The 22095-nt window shown below is 39.5% G+C and overlaps 1 protein-coding gene across 1 annotated transcript in view; it reads right to left on the reverse strand.

The window, feature by feature from the left end:
- LOC126279040 (serine/threonine-protein phosphatase 2A 65 kDa regulatory subunit A alpha isoform-like) overlaps positions 1–22095 on the reverse strand; it is a 91875-nt gene that overhangs the window by 15404 nt on the left and 54376 nt on the right. The window contains exons 7-10 of the mRNA XM_049979444.1: positions 18429–18546; positions 5817–5982; positions 987–1141; positions 757–899 (exon numbers count right to left, since the gene is read on the reverse strand). Coding sequence (XP_049835401.1) covers positions 757–899; positions 987–1141; positions 5817–5982; positions 18429–18546 — 582 coding nt within the window. The remainder of the gene's footprint in view (positions 1–756; positions 900–986; positions 1142–5816; positions 5983–18428; positions 18547–22095) is intronic.

A 22095-nucleotide genomic window follows, 5' to 3' on the forward strand; every position in this document is an offset into this window, starting at 1 on the left:
GTGCAGATTATAGTAACACACAAAGTGAAGATTGGAGAGAAATGTGGTTAGTTGAACAGGGGTAAAAGCAAATGGACAATATAACATGTCAAGAATCAGGATTAGCTGATACCATGGCAAGGAAGATTGAGGGATACAATGCGAGGGCAACACACCAATAAGAGAAGAGATTCTTTTGGCATGAGCTGTCAAACAGCCATTTATATTGACTAAATGCCATGCAGCAAGCACTGCAACACTTTTTAATCAGTACTGAAGGGTCAATTTTAAGTCTCAACTTAACTAGTGCCTGTGCTGCCACCATTTCCACCAGTCAAATTTTGTTCTATGCTCGGTAGAATGTGCACCTTCCCAGTTCCCCAGTCATTACCCCCCCCCCCCCCTCCCCCCCCCACTATGCACTACCCATGGCTTCACTTCATGTTTCTCTGTGTCTATACCATAAAATTCCTCCTCCCCCCCCCCCCACTGTTCTTAACTCTCTCAATTCTTCAGCAGCCTTGGCATTCTGCTTTTGATAGAGTGAATAAAATGAATACTGTTGAGAGAACCACCACTCATCCCAGTTTAGCCATAGTGGGTGCCAGGAAAGAAGTCCACGATATTGGATTAATTGTCAACAAATTTTTTGATTGTTTACATTTTTGCAAGGTGTACAGGCATAATTTAATTTATACACACCTAGTATATGTTTGGTGCCATATGCACACAAAACATTTTCCTGAACTGTAGCACAATGAAAAAATTAGTACAAACCTTGGATCCAATACTGGGCTTATCTTCTGCAAAGTTTTTGCAACATTAAATCTTACATTTGCAACATTATCATTTGCCATTGCTAATACAGTTGGCAACATTAATTTTGCTGTGATCTCTCCACCACACGCTTCAGCCAAAACCTATAACCAAAATAAAAAAAATAAAAAAAATGGTTTAAGCACTGCAAACTGGGAGCATTAGACAGATAACGTATATTTAATACTTACATTTACACAGAACAAGCAAGTCATACGGTGTAAATAATTCTGGTCTCGTGACATAGCTACAACCTTTGGAATGACTGTGTTTTGTGCCCATTCTGGGCCAAATCTTTCCACAAGTTTCTTTAAATTCAAAGTGGCTGCTTCTCTTATAGCATAAACTGCAACAAACGACACAAAACAGACAAATAAAGAAAAGAGAATGATTAAATTGCTTTAGAATCAATTTCTCAGACAAAGAACAACTTCACTAGTATATATTCTCATAATAAATACTCAATAACATCTAAATGCTTGCAAAGAAGAGAAAACCACATAGTTAACATGAAATACTAAATGAACTTAAAATTTTTATTCTAGAAGAAATTCTACAGAAAATATACCACACATTCAGGAATCATCCCGATCTCCAAAATTACTGTATTTTGACCAACTGACGTGCAACTACTACTCAGTATTTACATTCACGTGACATAATGAGCTGTTGGCAAGAATTAACGTATCTAGAATCTCTACTGCTGATGTCTCATGCCAATAGCACACACTGTATGTCGATGGAGATAGAAGCAGCAGCCCCCTTTCATCCACTGGAATTACTCCTCTGAAGTAACGAATGGGAACATGTTGTGCAACATGCTTTTTGCTCATAACACCCACTTTGACACTTTTTACTTTAAATCCTTTTTTTGTCATCTGACTCATTTTTATTTCCTAAACCACAATTCCTTTGCAGTTGCTATTTCCCTACCTTAACACATTGCAATTCATTTATATGTTTGTCTAGCTAATCTTCTGGGAAATGCTTCCATCATTACTTTCCTAACACAAATATGACTTACCTGAATCATATGATAAAGACATCTTATTATACCTCACTGATATTATGTGTACTGCCTTACACAATCACACAAACTAATTTCTTTCCAATTTTTAAAAGTACGAAACTAATCCTCCTGTTACTTTTGAGAAGTACATCTGTCAAGCTTGAAAATTTATTGCCCCTTTGCCAAAGCAAACTGTCTGTTCCAATGGCAACGAGTTTACTTTTAGTACTGTGTTGTTCATGACAAAATTGAAAAGTCATTAATCAATAATTAATACATTTGTTGTTACTATCTATGATCTGATTTTATCCACTGATTGGCAGTTTATAAAATTTATCACAAAGTTTAAATTCTTGTGCCTCCCTCTAAACCCAGTAACACTTCACCTATCTTCAACATATCTTGCAGTATTTTCTGACTTTTTTTTCTATACACAGTGCTTGCAAATTCCCATTACGAACTTCTAGGACTGGTAGAGGGGAGTTAAGTACATAATATTTTGAATAGGAACCCATGACCACAAACATCATCCAATGACCTTACAGAGCACTGAAGTGTAACACTACTGGCACCTTTAAATGTATGTATATACAAAATGATTTCGTTGACGATTGGTTTGTGGCGCACTCGGCTGCACAGTCAGTGTCCGTACAAAGTCCCAATTTTTACACAGTCCAATTTTTAAACAATCCAAATTAGCCATGGACATGAATGATTATGCTGATGCGGACAACACAAACACCCAGTCCCTGGGCAGAGAAAAATCCCCAATACGGCCGTGAATCGAACCCGGGACCCCATTATCCAAAGGCAAGTGATTCCATGACGTTTTTACAAACTTTCAAGGGTAATGGAGAAGGATAAACATATCAGTTTGAGGTAATAGCCTAACGGAAACAAATGATAGAAAGCTAAAAGTGAAAACCGTTCATCTCTCTGATGATGAAATATATGTTCTGGTACTATTGTTGCTAAAACTGTAGAGTAGACAACATTAAGAGGTGGTATTTTGGACCAAAACAAGAAAAAATGTCGAGTAAACATAGGTTCTAAAATGAATATCTGAGGAGCTTTGAGCACTCTTTCATTTTTGCCAGTATGAAACATTTCCTCTATTTACCAAGTGCTCACAGCTCTTAAGGTATGCATCTTAGACCCCACATTTACCAGACATTTTTTCTTGTCTTCATCCGTGCTATCAACTCTGAAGGTTGCATGCCCCACATTCTTAGGAACAACAGTACTGGTAGACATATTCCACTGTCAGAGGTAACAATGATTTTCGTTTGCAACTTTCAACTAATTCATTTCTGAACCTGGGACACCTACCTCCACCACCCTTCAATGTCTGTATCATCAGCTGTATATACACACATTCACAGGTGCTGGCACCTGGAACTTCGGCAATCTCTAGTTTCATTGGATGACTTTTCCGGATGTGGGTTCCTATCCAAAATAATATGGACCCAATCCCCCACTACAAGTCCTAGAAGTTTGTAAAGGGAATTTCTGAACACCGTGTATAATCCAACAAAGACTTCCATTGCCACATGTTTCAGCAACTTCTAGACTTTGGATTTTTCTGATCATCGTCTAAATACATATTGTAAAACAAAAGTCAGAGGTTCCATCTTCTAAAATGACCACAGCTCATTATGTGAGTGATAATGGTGGATAAGTTAAATAAATATGATCATGTAAACATCTCTATTTTCTAATATAAGGATTGCAACAGGAATATATGCCCGGGCTGAACTGCTGTATTCTTTTTTTTACTGTAGCTGTGTAACATACAATAATCCAAACCGTGTGAGCCAACTGGCAACACAGCATTCAGTAGGTTATTACCAGCACTTGAACACAGCTGGAAGAGTTAGTATCCTGTGAAATTTCTCTCACTGTTTAAAGAAGTATATGCTATGACGAACATTTGTGATTAGTTGAAATGGTGTGGCAATGTAATCCAGGTACTGCATTACCTGCTGCAAATTTGTGCAAACATCACTGACAACTCAAAGCCTGACCTTACCACTGTACTAAAATGCTTCATAGTTCAGCACATTCAAAGATCAAAGATAATTAACAATGCAGAGAAGGGCAGGGCAGGGCCAGGCATGGAGGGAGGGTGAAGGTATGTATGTTTAATAAAATGACAAGATTCTCTCTGGGAAGATGTAAATAGTGTAGGTTGAATATAAGATATATAAGGGGTATTCAAATGAAACCCCCTCACTAGTGTAAAGTAATGGTAATGGTAATGATTTTATTAACTCAAAAATGTAGTTACACACAGCACACACACTCAAAAATAGTTGCCAAAACTGTTGGCACACTTATCTTATTGCGACACTAGCCGATCGATTCCATCCTTGAAGAAGCTAGCAGGCTGCTGTCGGATCCAGGCCAGGTCCCAGACACACACTTTGTCGTCTGTTGCGAATCAGTGTCTGTTAATACCTTCTTTTGGTGCAAACACATGAAAGTCACACAGTGAAAGGTTGGAACTGTACAGTGAATTTCCAGTGTTTCCCACAGAAACTACTGCAATCTCGTCTTCACCACAATAGTTGTGTGTGGCCAGGCATTATCAGACAGGGGTTGACTCCATTCGACAACATGCCTCGACATTTCAACTTGATGGCTCATATAATTTTCTTCCGTGGTTGTCCAAGACTAAAGCATTCACTTCTGCAACTATTTCTGGTGTGGTGACACGATGAGCTTGTCCAGGATGAGCATCGCCTTCCAGTGACCCACGGCCCTCAACGAATCGTTTGCGCCATTCCACAACACTTGAACGACTCAGATTGTACTCTCCTTCATTCGTCGATATATTTCATGGCCTCCAACTCTCTCTGCTGCCAAATATCGAATCACTACTCGCCTGCATGTTCGGTAGTGGGTGATAACTTGTGTGACCACCTTCTCTTCAGAATGAAACCACACTGGCGCTCAGCACCATCAAACGGTGCGCAGTCTCTATGAATAGATGGCACCATCATACCCACAGTTACATGGTGCCACCTTATGTGTAAGGCAAAGGTAGATGCATGACCAGGTTTCATTTGAATGAACCTCATAGTTAACTCTAAAAGCAATATGGATAAAAGTAAGTATAGCATATCAATCTTTCTGTCTGGTTGGAACTATCATGGAGTCGAAATTCAGCATGTTTATTGTAAGAAAGTAGATTGCATTCCGAAGTCAACCATACTGTGTCATTAATTCATTTGTTACTACATGCTTCCTCACAAATGTTGTAGGCAAGATTAGAAGGAGAGTGCCTGTGGAGTTTGCACTTGTTCAAGGGACAATCAATATAAAAGTTTCATGTTAGTCCTCAAAATAAGCTTCGATAGCTGAAATGGTACAGAATGTACACAAAAGAACACACTGATGGGAGACACAATAGTTCTAATATATGACACAGGTTCAGCTCGCTCTATACTTGTGAAGAAGACTGGTTAAATCCAAAGATCAGAGGGCAGCTGATTAGTTACTTCCATTCTAGATTTTTCGGTACTACACCACTGTAACCTAATTTGTAAATGCAGTGGAAAAAAAAAATCAGTTGTAAATAGTTTCTGTTCCTGAAGAAGAAGGATGTTTATCACTAATAGATTTCTATCTATGTGAACTGAAAAGGAAGGACACAATCATTCGCTTTGATAAAAACAAAGATAACAGTGAACAAGTTTGACAATAATAGTATAGTAACCAAAATGCACAAATGTCAAAGAAAGGAAACTACGTGAAGAAAAAATTATCCAATAGGATTAAAACTGGCATAATCAAAATAAACCATAGAAAAAAGTGTGCAAAAAGCAGAAGGTGAACATTACATTGCACCACTAAGCTGAAGAACAAAAACAGAACTTCACACAAGACCAGAAGTCTTCAATTCATATTAGCTACCTATATTCTAAAATGTGGTGCAACTAAAATGCAGCACCTACTGCCCGTCACAAAGTATGTCAACAAAGAAATTACTGAAAACTGTGTGTAAACTCACCATGATCAACAAGCCAGGTCATGCATAAAGCATTCAGTTTCTCATCAAAAAATTCCACTCCTAGTTGGCCAGCCAGTAAAGGCATATATTCTATAATAGCCAGCCTCACTCTCCACTTGGAATCTTCTGCTAGTTCAACAATGGCTGGTAGCAAAGACTGTGACAGCTGCAAGTAAAGAAAAAATTCTAAGCTCACACACATATCACAAAGTGAAAAGATTAATTCAGGTGCATGTGCTGAAAATGGAGAGAGTATCAGGTTATCTATTCAGTTATAAGTTGTGTAAGTCATGTAAAACACAGAAAATATACAATCAGTATGTTTACACAGTCACTCAAGAAGTTCACCCAAAAGAGAATAAGTGTGATTTCAGATTTTGTCTGTAACAAGATAGGCTAATAGAGATGAAGGAAAGTGGCACTACAAGATGAAATTTAAATACTGACAACACATATGTAAGCTTTTACTAATCAAATTGAGTACACCATCTTTTACTAATCAAATTGAGTACACCATTTAAAGGTATTCACATGTCAATGCACTTTTTTCATAGCTGTTTTCCAATTTACACCAGAGAAAATTCCTGAAATATATGGATTGCCAATACATTAACAAATTTCTTCCCAATGAAAAATTTGTTCAAATACTTATTCTTGGTGACATGCGTTACTTACTGAACTTAACAGAAAGCTCATATTTCTGACTTTTAGATACCGGGAAAAATCAAATTATACCACATTTAAAACTTTTCATGTATTGATTACAATTTGTGTATATAAACAACTTCCAATGCTTATGAAGATAATCTGGCACAGCAACAGTATCATCACTACAAGACAATTTCCTGAACAATTCTGCACTTGTTTAAGATTAGTGATATACAATTTTTCAACAGGTTAGTTGTGGTCAATCTTATACCTGTTTAAGTGTGTAAGACACCAATTACTTTCAAATACACCACCACGTTATTCAGAAATGCTGCAAATCAGTGACACAGTTGCAGCTAATCATCCACAATGGATGAACTGAAATGATTTTATAGGATGAACAGGAGTAACATGCACAAGAAATGCATATGTAGCATCTTAAAGATAGACAACCACACAGCTAACAATAAAAATTACATACAGTGAACCCCTGTTTTAAGACGTCAAGGGACTAGTTTAGTTACTTGGGTAATCAATCTCTTGATGAGCAGATTTCCAGATTGGCTAAAATACGCTGAAGTTAAGCCTCTTTACCAGAAGGTGAATAATGAGGGACTGTCAAACTACCAACCAATTTCACGTTTGTCATTTTTTCAAAAATATTTGAAAATGCTGTGCTCTAGTGTCTTCTTAAGCACCTGACTGCAAATAATTCAGGGTGTTTCAAAAAGAACTTTACAATTTTTAAAATCCAAACAAATTTATTGAAAGAAGATACAGAGCAGGGTTTAGTGTTATTTTGTAGGGAAGCACATCAAGTTTTCTTACCTTAAACTAAAGATATTGTATGTGGCTTCTGTTGGTTATCCTGCACATATACCGTCAGATGTCAACTCTTCCCAAACTCACTGTAGCATTGCAGGTGTACCTTGCTCGGTGGTGGCATATATTCTTGCACTAAGTTCAGGTAGAGGAGCTGGCACAGGAGGTACAAATGTGATATCCTTGAGAATCCTCATTAAAAAATCAAGTGGTGTCAGGCCTGGGGAACGTGGGGGCCATGCATGTGCTTGGATGGCCTGATTATTTCCCATGTCTTATCGAGCACAATGTTTTGTATAAACATTTATACCATTCATAAATTGTAGGCCTACTAGGAGGATCTTTAGCATACTGGGTATGGAAATTACACTGAACTGTTGTTGCCGACTTCGATTCTTTAAACCAAAACTCTCAGCTAGCACACTCCGGTCCAGTGAGACAACCATCTTTAACCCAACTGCAGATAGCGCTCCTTACAGTGTGATTTGGCAATAATGAAATTTGAGAGACAAAACTGATGTATTTCCCTACAAATTGACCGTACAATCATCGAAGTAGGTATTGTGAATTAATTTATATAAATTTTTAAAGTTGTAAAGTCCTTTTCAAACCACCCTGTATGTTGTCTAAGTCACAGTTTAGCTTTCTTAGTGGTTCCAACAAAGGGAAGGCTATTTACGAGCACAGTGAGAATGTACTTAATTCAGTAACTAACTAATTAGAGGCTACTGGCATTTTCTGTGACCTGTCAAAAGCCTTTGACTGGGTGAATCATGGCATTCTCTTACGCAAATAAAGAGTATTATGCCACGGGAAATGCTGTAAAATGGTTCAAGTCTTATCTATACAAACATTGAAATAAATAGGAAGTCGAGTACAGATTTAAAAATGGATGCTAATCAAATTCCCACTGACAGTAATAAATGGTTTGAAGCTAATTAACTGTCATTAAACTTTGAAAAGAGCCCTGTATGCAGTTCACAACCTGTAAGACGTTTTCTTCAAGCATGTGTATAACATGAAGACATACAGATCAAAACGGTTGACAGTGTTAAATTTCTGGGATTATTTCTTGATAATAAATTCAGTTGGGAAGGCCATACCACAGAATTACTGAAGCTCCTAAACAAATCTGTATATGCAGTGAGAATGTCAGCTGTAGGACATATAAATAATAATAATAAAAAAAACTTGTGTACTTTCATTCTATTATGTCGGATGGGATCATACTCTGGGGTAACTTGTCAAACTGAGCAAAAGTTTCTGGCGATCAAAAGCATGTAATAAGACTCCTTTGTGGTATAAATTTAAGATCATCATGTAAATACCTGTTCTAGGAACTGTGGATTCTAACCACTGTTTCTCAGTATATTTATTCCTTAATGAAATTTGTTGCAAGTAGTATGTCCCCATTTCCAACCAATATCTCAAAACATAGTACCAATACTAAGAATAAGAACAATCTACATTAAGACCTAAAATCACTCTCTTTGGTTCAAAAAGGGGTCCAATATTCAGGAACACACATTTTCAATAAACTGCCAGCAACCATTAAAAACTGTGTATCAGAGTTTAAACAGAGTTTGAAAGACATTTTGATTTGCAACTCCTACTCTACAGGTGAATATCTTACCAGGGACCATTAGACCAGCTTAAGTAAATATGTTAGATTTCAGTTTTGACAGCTCTTGGACACAAGTCAAGATTGAGTATTTTCTGTTTGATAAATTTATCAAAAGTGCATAATTATGTTTCATTCTGACAGTGTATTAATTCTGTAAATATTAGCAGCTCCAGTTTATTATTACGTATTCAACTATTTTGACAATCCCCTGACAAAAGATCATAGTAGTAAGTATTACATTCCACTGTAAACACAAGTTATACTTGCTGACATGTGCCACACTTGCAAGGATATTCACATTTTTGGGTCTGTGGAATAAAAACTGAATGTATCGAATCTTAAAAAATGGTGCAAATTACAAGAAAAGTAAATGATAGGAAATTACTTTTTAACAATATAATTTTAAAACACTTCATTAATATTAACTCTCCTGACTATTAATATGAAAACCCTGCTCTTCCATAAGTTTTAAGTTTCATGAGCACATTAGTAATCCACAATTTTTACCAAAAATCCAGAATTATAGTTTGCTCCAATTTCTTCCTTTCCTATCTGGTTTGTTAGTACAAAAGTATATTTCGTGGGTGAGGGGGGTGGTGTGGGGACATTATATTACAATGACGACTTTCTTTCCTCTCAGGTGAGTTATATACCAGCCATAAGCAGTAGTTTAACCACAGTTTTTAAACATCAATAACTGATATCCAGGTTTTCCAGAAGAATGAAACTTGATACATTGCAAACTTTTTTTTTTAAAAAACAACAGGACAACAGTTGCCAATGGATGGTGATGAATGATTACTTTGCAAGGTAGCCCTAACAAGATAGCTGTGTCCCATTAACATCAAAACACCAATGTTACCTGTATGTAGATTACTGGCAGCATAATGATATATACTTTTCTAGAATATGATGCAGAGGAATTCTTTGGTTAAATTTTAAGTGTGCTGTCAGGTCCCAGCCCAACCAACAACTCGGAAATACGTAAGTATTCCTGGAAAGTTTATAAGAATTATGACTGTATTTAAATATCAATGCTACTTGTTTCAGTTGCAGTTATTTAAGCTGTGCTGTCAGGTATTGACCTAAGCACCACATATAAGTTGCCATAGTTCCAGGTGGGAATGGGAGATTAACAGGCTTATACAACTTGTTTCGGCTCCGTGCAAATCGAAGTTATTGCATTTTTTTTACAAAATAGTATGCTAGCTACTTCCATACAGTTAATATATTTGTCACATGTTGCACATCTGTGACAGTTCAAAACTAACCATCCATTCAGCATTTCTTCCAATAATGTTAACTATGAGCAATGCAACTCTCAGTTATTGTTATTTAGCAGATCTAAAACAGACTTAAAGACTTCTACTATTTATTTAGTATCCCGGTCAGCAGAAATCACGGCGGAAGCAGATAAGCTGAATTTGGCAGTGCAGTGGGATAGTGCAGAAACCTGCCATGAAGAGTGCACACGACACACAGTATGGGCAGATCAACTGGTGGAGGTGATCAACCATGGGCGATGGTAGACCGGGCAGGCCAGTGCTTACTTTAGGGGCCTGACAGACAGTGACCTTTGCCTAGCGTATCGTGTGGTGTACTGTGCCAAATGCTTTGCCATTAAGTCATCCTCACCTGCTGTGCTTTGAGTTGTTCTTGTGCACATCTCTGTGTGTGTTCAGACACTCTGCTCCCCGCAGAACAACTTCTGTAGCACGTTCTTTTACCCTCTCACAGGGTTTTGTTTTCCAGCATCCCAGCAATCATCGAGCCACTGCCAGCCAGTGAAGTATCTGTGCAGATCATGTAGTGAAGCAGCATTGCCATGCCTGTGCAGATAGTACAGTGGCGATGAAGAGTATTCGCATCCTTGCTTTACTAGTGCGGGTTCACACACCTGCTGCTCCATTTTCAGTGCCGCCTCTGCCATCCCCAACACCATTTGCCAGTTTCAATGAGTTGACGTAAAGGTTGGGGAATTACCTGCAGTGGTTCTTGCTGCACTGTCAAGTAAGGCATATCATGGATCCCGCCGATAAGGGTGCCTTGTTGTTTTGCAGCAGCAGAGGTGTACATGAAACTGCCTGAATTTGGTACCCTCCACTGAATCCAAGAAACTTCCCTTTGATGACCTGTGTCAGTTGTTTATGCAGTCTTACAGCATCAACCGCATATCATGGTGGCACAGTTACAGTTTAAGCAGCACCACAAGTGCCATGGGCAGTTGTACGTCACTTGAATCACTGATCTGCAGCATGCCTCTTGCAAGCATAGTATTCTGAAGTGTCGGTTTGAGAATCCCAAATGTGCTACCTCTTATGCAGACTCGCTAATTTGGAATGTATGTCAGGTTAGCCCCTGATCATGAGGTTTAGGCTAGGACATTTACCTCATCCAGTTATTCGTAAGCCAATGTTGCCCACACTGCGGAATCACATGAGCTTATGAGTTTCTGATAATTGGTAGGTGTCAGAATTTAGTGGGCAGGCAGCCAGACCAGCACCCTGGTATTGCATCTCTGCAAGTTTTCACCCATGCCAAGCTCGGTGGATTTGCGCCGACTGAAGTGTTTTAATTCCCCCAAGCAGCATTTTTCAGGTTCCTGGCATCATTCTCCTTCCACTCAATCGTTGAGCAAATGGTCCTGCCTCGATTTTCATTTGTTGCACATTCACTGAGAATGCCAGAATGTGGAGGCCAAATGTGTATGCCAACGGATAAGCCATATGGCAACTGTTCATGACAGCCAATGGGCTGTAACCAGTCTTCGGACACTCCAGTGTTTTCACTGGACTCTGGGCCTATCTGTGACATCTTGCCCGTGTCACCCTGCTATATTTTGCTGACACTGGTAGTGGATCTGTGGACAGTTGAATTTCAAGTACACATGACCGACTGTTTGCCTCATTAACTTAGATAAGTACAGGGTGGAGTTGCAGCATCCACTCCATCAGGTTGTCTCACAGTAAACAGTGCATTCCTTTGTGAGGACTATTCTCCAACTCTGCACGTTATAAGAATATGGAACAGCAACTTAACTTGTTAGTAGACAATCCACCATTGTCGCAAAATATTTTGGGCTCAATGAGTTTTGTTTTGGCTTACAGATCATTGACGAAGCGCATCTGGTTTCTCAATCTGTTACTTTTTACAATTCTGACCTCTTATTGCAATGCTATGGACCGCTGTTAGAGTACCTTGGGCCGAGCAATAATTTTCAAGGCACACCCAATGCACAATATATCGCAGATTCGTATCCTATTATGTGGCAGGCAGAGTTGTTGGGAGCTAGTATTTTTTCCATACAGACTTGAGCGATGCTTATCTGCAGTTGCTGCTGGGCAAGGTTTCTTTGACTTCTTTGGTCCTCAACACCCTATTTCAGCCTCACCAGTTTAACTGTTTGCCTTTTGGAATCTCACCTGCCTGGAATTTACCAAAGGTATTTGGAACAGTTGATTATGGAAATTCACTGTTGCGTCAGTTATCTTCATGATATCTGGGTCATGGGCCCTACTTGGGAGTAGCATTTACTAAATAGTCACAATTTTCCAGCACCTCTGGAGAATGACCTTATCTGCAAGATGAAGTGCAGTTTTCTCTCCCCAAAGGTCAATTTTTTTAAATCATGTGCTTAGTACAGACGGTCATGTCCCCAAAGACGGCCACAATAACGCCACTGTCAACCGAACAGTGGACAATAACCTCAAGAAGGTCCACTATATTTTGACAGATTTCTTATGCTCAGTTCATTCCCCTGGCTGTGCACATCTGTCAGCCTCTTAACTGGCTTCACCAGAAGAGCGTTAAGTTTGTCTCATCTGCAAACTGTCAATGGGCTTCCCACTCTCTCAAACAGTGTTTGTGCTCTGGTCTTTGTCCCACTTCTTTCACACTGGGTAATCCTTTAAGCCTGGCCTGTGATATGTTCCAGTATGGAATTGGTGCTGTCTTGTCCCACTGGAATACGGATATCATCTAACAGCTCATCGCTTATGCATCCAAGATGCTTTCTGTTGTGCAGCATAATTATTCAGATGCAGAAAAGGAGATGCTGGATGTTACTTTGGAGGTCATGGGGTGACGTTCCTCCTGATCACCGACTACAAGCCATTTGTTTCCACATTTGGCCATCACTCCAAGCTGCCATATAGTACCGCCCACTGGCTACAGCGGTGGGGCTCTCTTTCTCAACGCCAATGCTGCTGTGGTATTGTGGCTACCAGTGAGGCCCGATATTGAGTTTGATCTGCAGGCTCTTGTGCTCACATTGGATGATGCCTTGCAGCAAACCCTATTGGACTTTCTATAGACAGCAAAGTCACTACCACCACAGACACTTTCCCGGACTGCATCGGGTGCAGATCCAGTGTGGTGTGAATTTCTCCTCCACGACTGGCTCAATGATGTCCAGGTGGTTCTCATTCTTGCCACTGAGGAGCACACTGCCATGCTGTCATTCCTTCAGCACTGTATCCTCACATATACCAGCTGTTGCATGTGTTGCACTAGGGTATGACTCATATGAGAGCACTCTTAAAGACATCACATCTACTGGCCTGGCAATTGATTGTGACATTAAATATGTGGTTCATTCTAACGAGGCTTGTGCACAAAACCAGGCTGCACTGCTCCGCCAGTTCTCTCCTTGGCCAGTCCTGGAGCATGCTTGGGATGGAGTGAACATTGATTTCAGCAGCTCTTTTTCGGGCAGCATTGATAGCTGGTGGTCAATGCATTGTCCACCTTTCCTGTATGTAGCTAAACTCTCTTCAATGTCGCCAACTGCCAGGGTTAGCGCATTGTCAGTTATTTGTGCCCTTGAGGGAATCTCCAGGACCTGGTATACGACAATGGTCAGCAATTCATATCGTGGGAGTGAGGAATTTTGCGTTCACAATGGTAGACAGCATGTGTCTACCACTCCATTCCTCCCAGCTTCTGCCACTGAAGTGCAGTGCTTTATGCGCATGTTTAAGACCCAAATGAAATAACCCGTGCCTGTCACTTCTGGTGACAGTGCATTGTCAAGCTTTATGGCTGACGCTCGTCAACAGACGCAGTCCGGGCCAATGTTTGCAATGACACCAGACATGGGGTCTCCTGTAGTTGCTGCACCCGGAGCTGCACTCCACAGGCCACTGTGGGCAACTGCATTTACCTTCCAGGGCTGTCGTATGGGCTTGGTACTTTGGCCAGCAGCAGTGGTGTGCCATAATGTTGTTTGTGGCGAATGTTGGGTAGGCAACAGCTGATCTACCAAGCAAGTCAGCTCCACCCGTACCCGGTGGTCTGCTGGTCAGCAGATGCATCACAACACTGTTCCCTGTGAGCACTCCACCCGCAGCGGCGTGCTTCCCCATTGCCCATTGCTGCCGTCTCCAAGCCCTCCGGCGTCCTCCCATCATCTGCAGTAGCAGCCTCCAGTGAAGCCTACACTTATGCCCCTAGATTTTGATCCACTCTCCTCCTCCACTGATCCCCCCCCCCCCCCCCCCCTTTTCCAATCGCTAAGGGAGTTGGCATAGCCTCCACTGCCCCGGTGGACCCCCAGTTGCCATAGTCTCTGTGTCCTTCCAACAGAGTTGGCATTGCCTCCTTTGTTGGTTGGTTCACTGTCCGATTCTCCAGGGATATGTCTGTTCATTTTCAGCCTTATGTGGCGTTTCCTGGGGATGAGGGTTTACTGCATGCACTGGGGAGTGCAGCAGTATAGTGCGGAAAACTGCCATCTAAGCCACATATGACACACAGTAGGGGCAGACTCAAGGGTGGAGTTTTTCACCTGTTGGTAGCCGTAGTCCAGGTGGTGCTTACTTGGTGTTCCATCGCTATGGATCATCACTTAGCATATCACGTCGTATGTTGTGCCAATCGCTCAGGCATTAGTCGTCCCCCCTAGTCACACACCAAATTCTTCCTATGCTCATCTCTACAAGGGTTTGGACACATTGCTTCCCGTAGATTGACAAGCATGGCAAGTTTGTTTCCATCTCTCAGTGCTTTGTTACCTTGCAGTCACTGAACCACCACTGGCCCAGTGAAGTATCCATCTCCACCACATAGTGAAGTGCCATTGTCACACCTATGTAGATACTGAAGCTTGTGTACACAGTGGGAAATTTATAATTATGATAACAGAAAAGAGGGTGTGAATTACATCAGGGGAAGTAGGGCATTTGTAGGGTGCGATAAAAATGTCCAACAGTACAAAAATGTTAATTCTAAAAACATAAAAGCAGGTTTACATTATACACTGCTGCCATTTTATCTCCCAAATCTCTCATCTCCCAAATTATTCTGTTCACTAATTCTAGACTTTTGAATACCTTCTCCTCTACTTCACTTTAACTATTTGTTACTTCTCTTCTGAGTGGACTCTTTTTTACAAATCTTCTGGTCTTGTATATTTAAAATCTTAAAGGCAATCTTCACTCACAGCCTGAGTCCACTTCAAACAATGCCCCTCCTTAAAACAACAACAACTACCTCCCGTAAAGATAATATGATCTGGCCAATTCACAATGAAATACAAATAGGTCAGATTGAAAAATCCACTATTTGAATGGAAGAGATGTTCAGCAGTGCCTCTCAATAAACAAAATCTTTGTTTGGGTGCCTGGAGAATTTTCTTTTATGGGCATTAGGCTATGGTCTGTGCCTCACATTTCATCTCCTAAAGCTGAAGATGATGTCAGAGGCTATAACAGGGTGTATACGTGGACAAGGCAAAAAAATTCCTGTATTTTGCCCGGTTAAAAATACGCCTTTTCCATGTTAAGTGACAGGATACTTTTCCTCGGAGCTGTAAAAATTGTCAATCCTTCAAAGGGTTAAGGTTTCATGCACTGGCGTGAACTCCCCGGCACATTAGCAAACAACTGTGAGTGGGGGAGGGGGGAGTTTGATGTGCAGCAACAAGTGCACTGCATATTGTCATATTACAAAGGTATAAATTCCAGTTCCACCAAACACAGCACATTAGTTTCCGAAGCATTGAAATCTAGATAGCGATGTACTTTTGTAAGTCAATCATAGCTCGTGTCACGTGATCCCACCAGCTAATAAAAGCACATATTCTGTGAATAGGAACATGTAACGTAGTCAGCCAACAGCAACAACACTGTAGTCAGCCAACAGCAACAACACTGTTAAGTAGCATGAATACAGAAGTATGAAAAGTTAATAGTTTGAATTAATATACAAAGGTGGCTACAAGAAAAGCTAAGCTTTCACAATAACACTGGTCTCTAAGATCAATTAGCCACCAGAAAAGCTAAGCTTTTTCATGTATAAATTGGTCTTTCTTTACGTGTGTTACACTTCAAGCTACACAACACAAATGTATCAGTAAAATTTTGAGTTTTAAACGAGAGTCAAATGCTATACGATTTAAGAAATTCATCGCACAATCTCATATGTAACATAATTCATCTTACGTAAAAGGAAATTTACATTGAAAGTGGTGCTTTTCAAACCACCATTCGCAATATTCTCCCGCGAACTATTAGAAACAGGTTTGTTTCAGCACTTGCCACTGATAGCCAGAAAACAGTAGTTACTGCCCGTGTCCAGCTATGATGATGTAAGAAGCCTGTGTGTTAGTATGTTTAAAGAATGAAGAGAACTTACATAATATAATAAAATAAACAGGACATCAGATGATACTCCAAGAGCATGGGAATTTCATAAACCATACTAAAATATCCAATTCCGCTTAAAGTGTACATTCATATGTCCAGATTCACAATGAAGTGGGCCCCAACCTGATATTAAGCTTTTCAGTGTAGTTTTCAGGTTGTAAATTTTCTTGGAGTACCAATATTACATTATCTCGTGTTTGGTTCTTTATTATCAATAATGATGAAAACAAGCACTTTAAATCCAACAAACAGTTGAAACTACCCAATATCCTGAAACGAAACACTTCGTTTCAAATAAATTGACTGCCTCAGCTCAAAAGATTAATAACAGCCATATTTCTTTAGCAAACCGACAAACTTCACCATTCTGCAAGGTGATTAATGTTTGACTATTTAAAATCTGGAAAAAAAAAAAAAAACTGAAACGAGTAACATATTTTAGCTTTCCATAATTACGTGAATCTATTTTAATTCAACTGATGGCTCCTGGCCACAGAAAACCATTTTGTTTTTATTTGACGTGATAGCTGTAAATGAAGAGGAAACAGCAAATGTGCCACAAACATTTTTACGGGTAGCATCTGACTGCTTGCTACAGCCGATACGATCAACAGCCTCACTTCAAGTAGCCAGAAGAGGGAGAATGAACTGTTCATACGTGGTCAACTGTGCAGGAGCATGAGCCGGTTGGCATCCGCTCTAACGAAGCTAACGTAAACAATTGTGATGTCACTCTCATCGCGAGCAGTTCGCTGTTATAAAGTACTGCACAGTCTTTTGTCTTAATGCCTTTAGCACATTTTTCTGTTGGCAGACACTTGCGTGTGCAGTTTGTTTCATTGTAAATGGCGCATTTCCTTTGCAACTTGTGTTTTACTTTTTTTTCCTCTCGTTTATGTTTTATTACTACAATGTAATTCTGCAGTAGTGGGATAGAGTAATATTCTTTTTTTAGACAATCAGTTGTTAGCAATCAAAATTAAAAAAAATTAATTGAAAACTAAAACACTGCAAAATTACTGGAATTCTAAAAAATTCCCATTTTTTCCCAGTTTTCTTTCTGATGCAAAAATTTCCGGGTTTTTCCCGGGTCACCCGGGGCGTATACACCTTGTATAAAGGCTCAGATGGCATTTTCAAACTTAAACAAGCTCAGCAAGCCGAACTGTTTACATATATCCACAAACAGGTCAGTCCACAACATCATTAGACTGCTGCCAAAGATCGTGGAATCATGCCAGTGTGTGTTATGGAGCTTGTAGTCAGGAAGAGTTTTAGCTATTTACTTTATTCGGCACTACCCATGCCGCAAGTTGTCCAGTTTCAGTCGTCATTTTTTGTAAAATTTGTTTTTGTGCTTTGGAATTCCTGCATCCTGAAACAGGAGCTTGCTGAGCAAGTATAGGTCTGAAATGGCTATCCAGGTTTTTATGGCCTCTGGTGATTTCCCTAGCATTAGGAAACTAAGCAACAGCATTAGCAGACGAAACAACAACGGATGCAAATACTGACCATGAAAGCCTGCATTGTATAATCTCTATTACAGTGAATCTTGTGTGTGTGTGTGTGTGTGTGTGTGTGTGTGTGAGAGAGAGAGAGAGAGAGAGAGAGAGAGAGAGAGAGAGAGAGAGAGAGAGAGAGCGCTCTCTCTCTCTCATTTTTAGCTTAATACCTATTCCATGAAGTGTGTGATGGTATTCCCTGAGCAATCTCCTGGCTACCATGAAGATGATTATTTACAGATACACCAGTACAAGCTTTGTTGGCTTAGAGATAGTAGCTCGCTTTCTCCCCACTGAACAGCAAGCAACTGTACTACAAAATAACTTCATACCACACCTTTTAAGGTTAATAAAATAATAATTTTATTCGTACCTGCTGAATACCAATAACTTCATTCACACAATCCAAATTTGAAATAATATTGAGTCTCACTTCTGAACATTCATCCTTAAGTTGTGATAAGAACAACGGAAGGAGATGCTCTATTGTGCTGAAATGGAAAAAAAAAACCAATTACTTTAAAGACTCAACACTTTAAAGCCATAAAGAATTAATTGCTAAGTTAAATTGCTACCAAAAGATGAAGAATAACGTCTGGTGCACACAAAATTTAAAAAATTCTAATAGTTATCACTAATAATGAAAGCAGGTGAGGCAATTTAGTTTCAACATGAAAACATAGAAACTTTCACAACAAAACACTATTACTTTTTAATTTGATAAAATAGTAAATTTTATCCAAAATAAATCGGTTAAGTTTAATCTAACAACTTGAATTGCAAATAAAACCAGTAGTAATATCACACGTCATAGATTAATTCAACCATCCAGTAGCAAGCCCCGTAGCATTCCTTGGCACAGTACATAGACAAAAGTTCGATCCTCAAATACAAGTTGGCCATCACTTGCACAAGTCTTCAACAGAGCATACACAGAGCAATTAACTACGAAGAACCAAGACACTTAAGAAAGAAAAAGTTAATTTTTATTGTTATATGGCTAGCTGCTAAGTTTGTCAAAATGCCTATACCCTATCACATTATTCAGAAAGAAGATAATGGATCAAAAGAGTGATCAAATAATCCCTTACAGTTTACTGCTGTGAAGATGTGAGACTATACTTCTGGAAAGGGTTGATACTTGAAAGAGAGCAACGTAACTTGTTAGAATATACTTCTGGAAAAGGTTGATACTTGGCGAAGAACGATGTAATATTAAATCAATCAAGCTATTTTCATGCCTTTGGCATTTCTCACTGCCATGAGTGTAAATTACCAACTACTAACAATGGGAAGACATAAGGTTGGTGCAGCAGTCTGGAAATTTCCAGCATGGGCCGAGTCAAACCTTTATAATAAGGAAGGTTAAATATAGAAGGACCCCTCCATCTTTTCTGCAAGTATCCTACACTCATATCCTTGTTGTTCCAACCATCTCAGAATTTCTGATATATTCAAGGACAGCAAGTAAAGTACTGGAGACAGTTTCAGGTGGAATCAGCAAAAGGAAGTTTTGTGACCCAGTGGGAATGGTCAGTGGCAGTATTTCACAATATTGCAGCATGACCAAGGCAGACTTAAATTTAACACATCAGCCACTCCCAGCTAATATGCTACCATTGGTCAGTACACAATGACATCAGCAAGGAGACAGTACTACTACATACCTCAATTCTGAAACACTAAGCAGTGACCATGCTGATATTCCCCAGTATATTTTTATTCCAATCATAAGCATAAGCTCTGGTACATTTTAAAATAACTACTGCTCTTATTATCAAGCTGGAAGTGATGTATAATACCAGGATTAAAAATAGAATGAGATTGCTCAAAGTAGCAGAACACTGTACATTCCGGTTTTACTGTCTTTTGCAGTTTCATACATTTACCTTTTACAACAATTATCAAAACAGCATGAAGAAACACCAGTGATGGTACTTTAAATGATACTTGCAAAAATATGATGAAACTAACAATTTATTCAATTGGATAGATAAAAAATTTACTAACCAAATGGCGTCAGAACACACACAGAAAAGACTGTTGTGATTGGCAAGCTTTCAGAACCAGAGGCTCCTCCTTCAGGCAAAAGGATTGATGGGGAAGGAAGAAGGGTGAAGGAGAAGGACTGGAGAGGTTTTAGGAAAAGGGGTAGATTTTGGGAAAGTCATTTAGAACCACGAGTCAGATGAGACTTACTGTATCGTACAGTACCTGTGGTCCTGGTTAACTTTCTCGAAATCTGACTCTTTTCCTACACCCCATCAATCCTTTTCCTTCCCCTTTAACCCTTCTGCCTGCAGGAGCCACTGGCTCCGAAAGCTTGCCAATCACAACAATCTTTTGTGTGTGTGTTCTGCCGCCACTTCGTAAGTAGATCTTTTACCTACCAAGTTAAATAATTTTATCAATAATTGATTGTTTTCATTGTTACAACAATTTATTCATCATTGTTACAACAATTTATTCATAATTGTTACAACAATTTATTCATAATTGTTACAACAATTTATTCATAATTGTTACAACAATTTATTCATAATTGTTACAACAATTTATTCATAATTGTTACAACAATTTATTCACCATTGTTACAACAATTTATTCATCATTGTTACAACAATTTATTCATCATTGTTACAACAATTTATTCATCATTGTTACAACAATTTATTCATCATTGTTACAACAATTTATTCATCATTATAACAACAATTTATTCAGTCATTCAGACAATGGAGATGCAATAATCAATTACCTATATTTCCTAACGGATGAATCGAGTAGCATTACACAAGCACTTTCTTTGGGAACTCTGGAGTCCAACAAGAGAGCCCAGTTGGTGCCCACAGTTGGGGCAGGCATAAACCATACAAAAGAGGAATAAGATAAGCTTGTCTACATGCTCATTTTGTTTCACAGTTAGATTGTTGAGCCAGTTGCTGTTGTGAAACTTGTGGCATCCTTTACGAATTTTCTACACCTGCTGTTGTCTTCAGCAAGCTCCTCCCATTGGCTGTAATCCACATTAAATGCATTCATATCGACTTGTCACAATCTTTAAAGGTCTTCCACAGGGGCTCTTGGTATGTGCAATCCCACTAAGTTGTGTGTGTTGGGGAAGACCAGAGTGATCCATATCATGCAACTGTCTTAGCCTCACAGATGACGTTCCTTAAGAGTGGCGACGTTGCTCAGTAGCTTCACAGCATTCGAGGCCACCTCATTTCTAATGTGGTCCCTTCATGTTATGCCTAAAATGTTCCTTTAGCACTGCAGATGGAAACTGTTGAGTTTACATTCTGTTTGGTGCATGATGTCCAGATCTCAGCACCACACAAGAGGGTGCTCACCACACATGCTTCACAGACAAACATTTTTGCGGTCAATTTAAGGTGTTTGTTGCCCCATACTCTTTGAAGGAGCTTCCCGAAAGTGTTTGCAACTTTGCCAATTCTTGTGTTTATTTCATCACCTACAGAAATAACGTCTGAGACCAGTACATCAAGGTAGCAGATTTATGGACTACATTCGAGAAGGAGCCATCTAATCTTATGGCAGGGACAACCGTGCATCCTTGCACCATAATCAGTCTTCTTTACATTCATAGACATGAAGTAGAGCCTCCACACAGAAGCAAACTTGTCCATAAGCCTTTGAAAGTCAACTTGAGTATGTGCTATGAATGCCGCATCATCAGTGAATAAAAAATTACTTACAAATAAGTCCTCACGATGGCCCTTGGACCTGAGTAACGAGATGATATAAACTTCCCCCATCAGCCCTGGTATCTAAATGGATACCCAGGGTTGTTTTGCTGAAAACTGCTTTGAGAAGCAACAAAAAGAACATACCACACACGGTAGGGGTCAGAACACAGCCTCGATGAACTCCTCTTTACACAAGAAAAGGATCTGATGTGCTTCCTCCAAACATCACACCACACTCCATATTGCCATGAAAAGTCCTGATCATCTTTTGAGAGTTTTGGAAGACTCCCTATCTGCACTAGCATAGTATACAGTCCCTCCGTGTCGACG

The sequence above is a fragment of the Schistocerca gregaria genome, chromosome 6 (genome assembly GCF_023897955.1).
Source record: "Schistocerca gregaria isolate iqSchGreg1 chromosome 6, iqSchGreg1.2, whole genome shotgun sequence".
Lineage (NCBI taxonomy): Eukaryota > Metazoa > Arthropoda > Insecta > Orthoptera > Acrididae > Schistocerca > Schistocerca gregaria.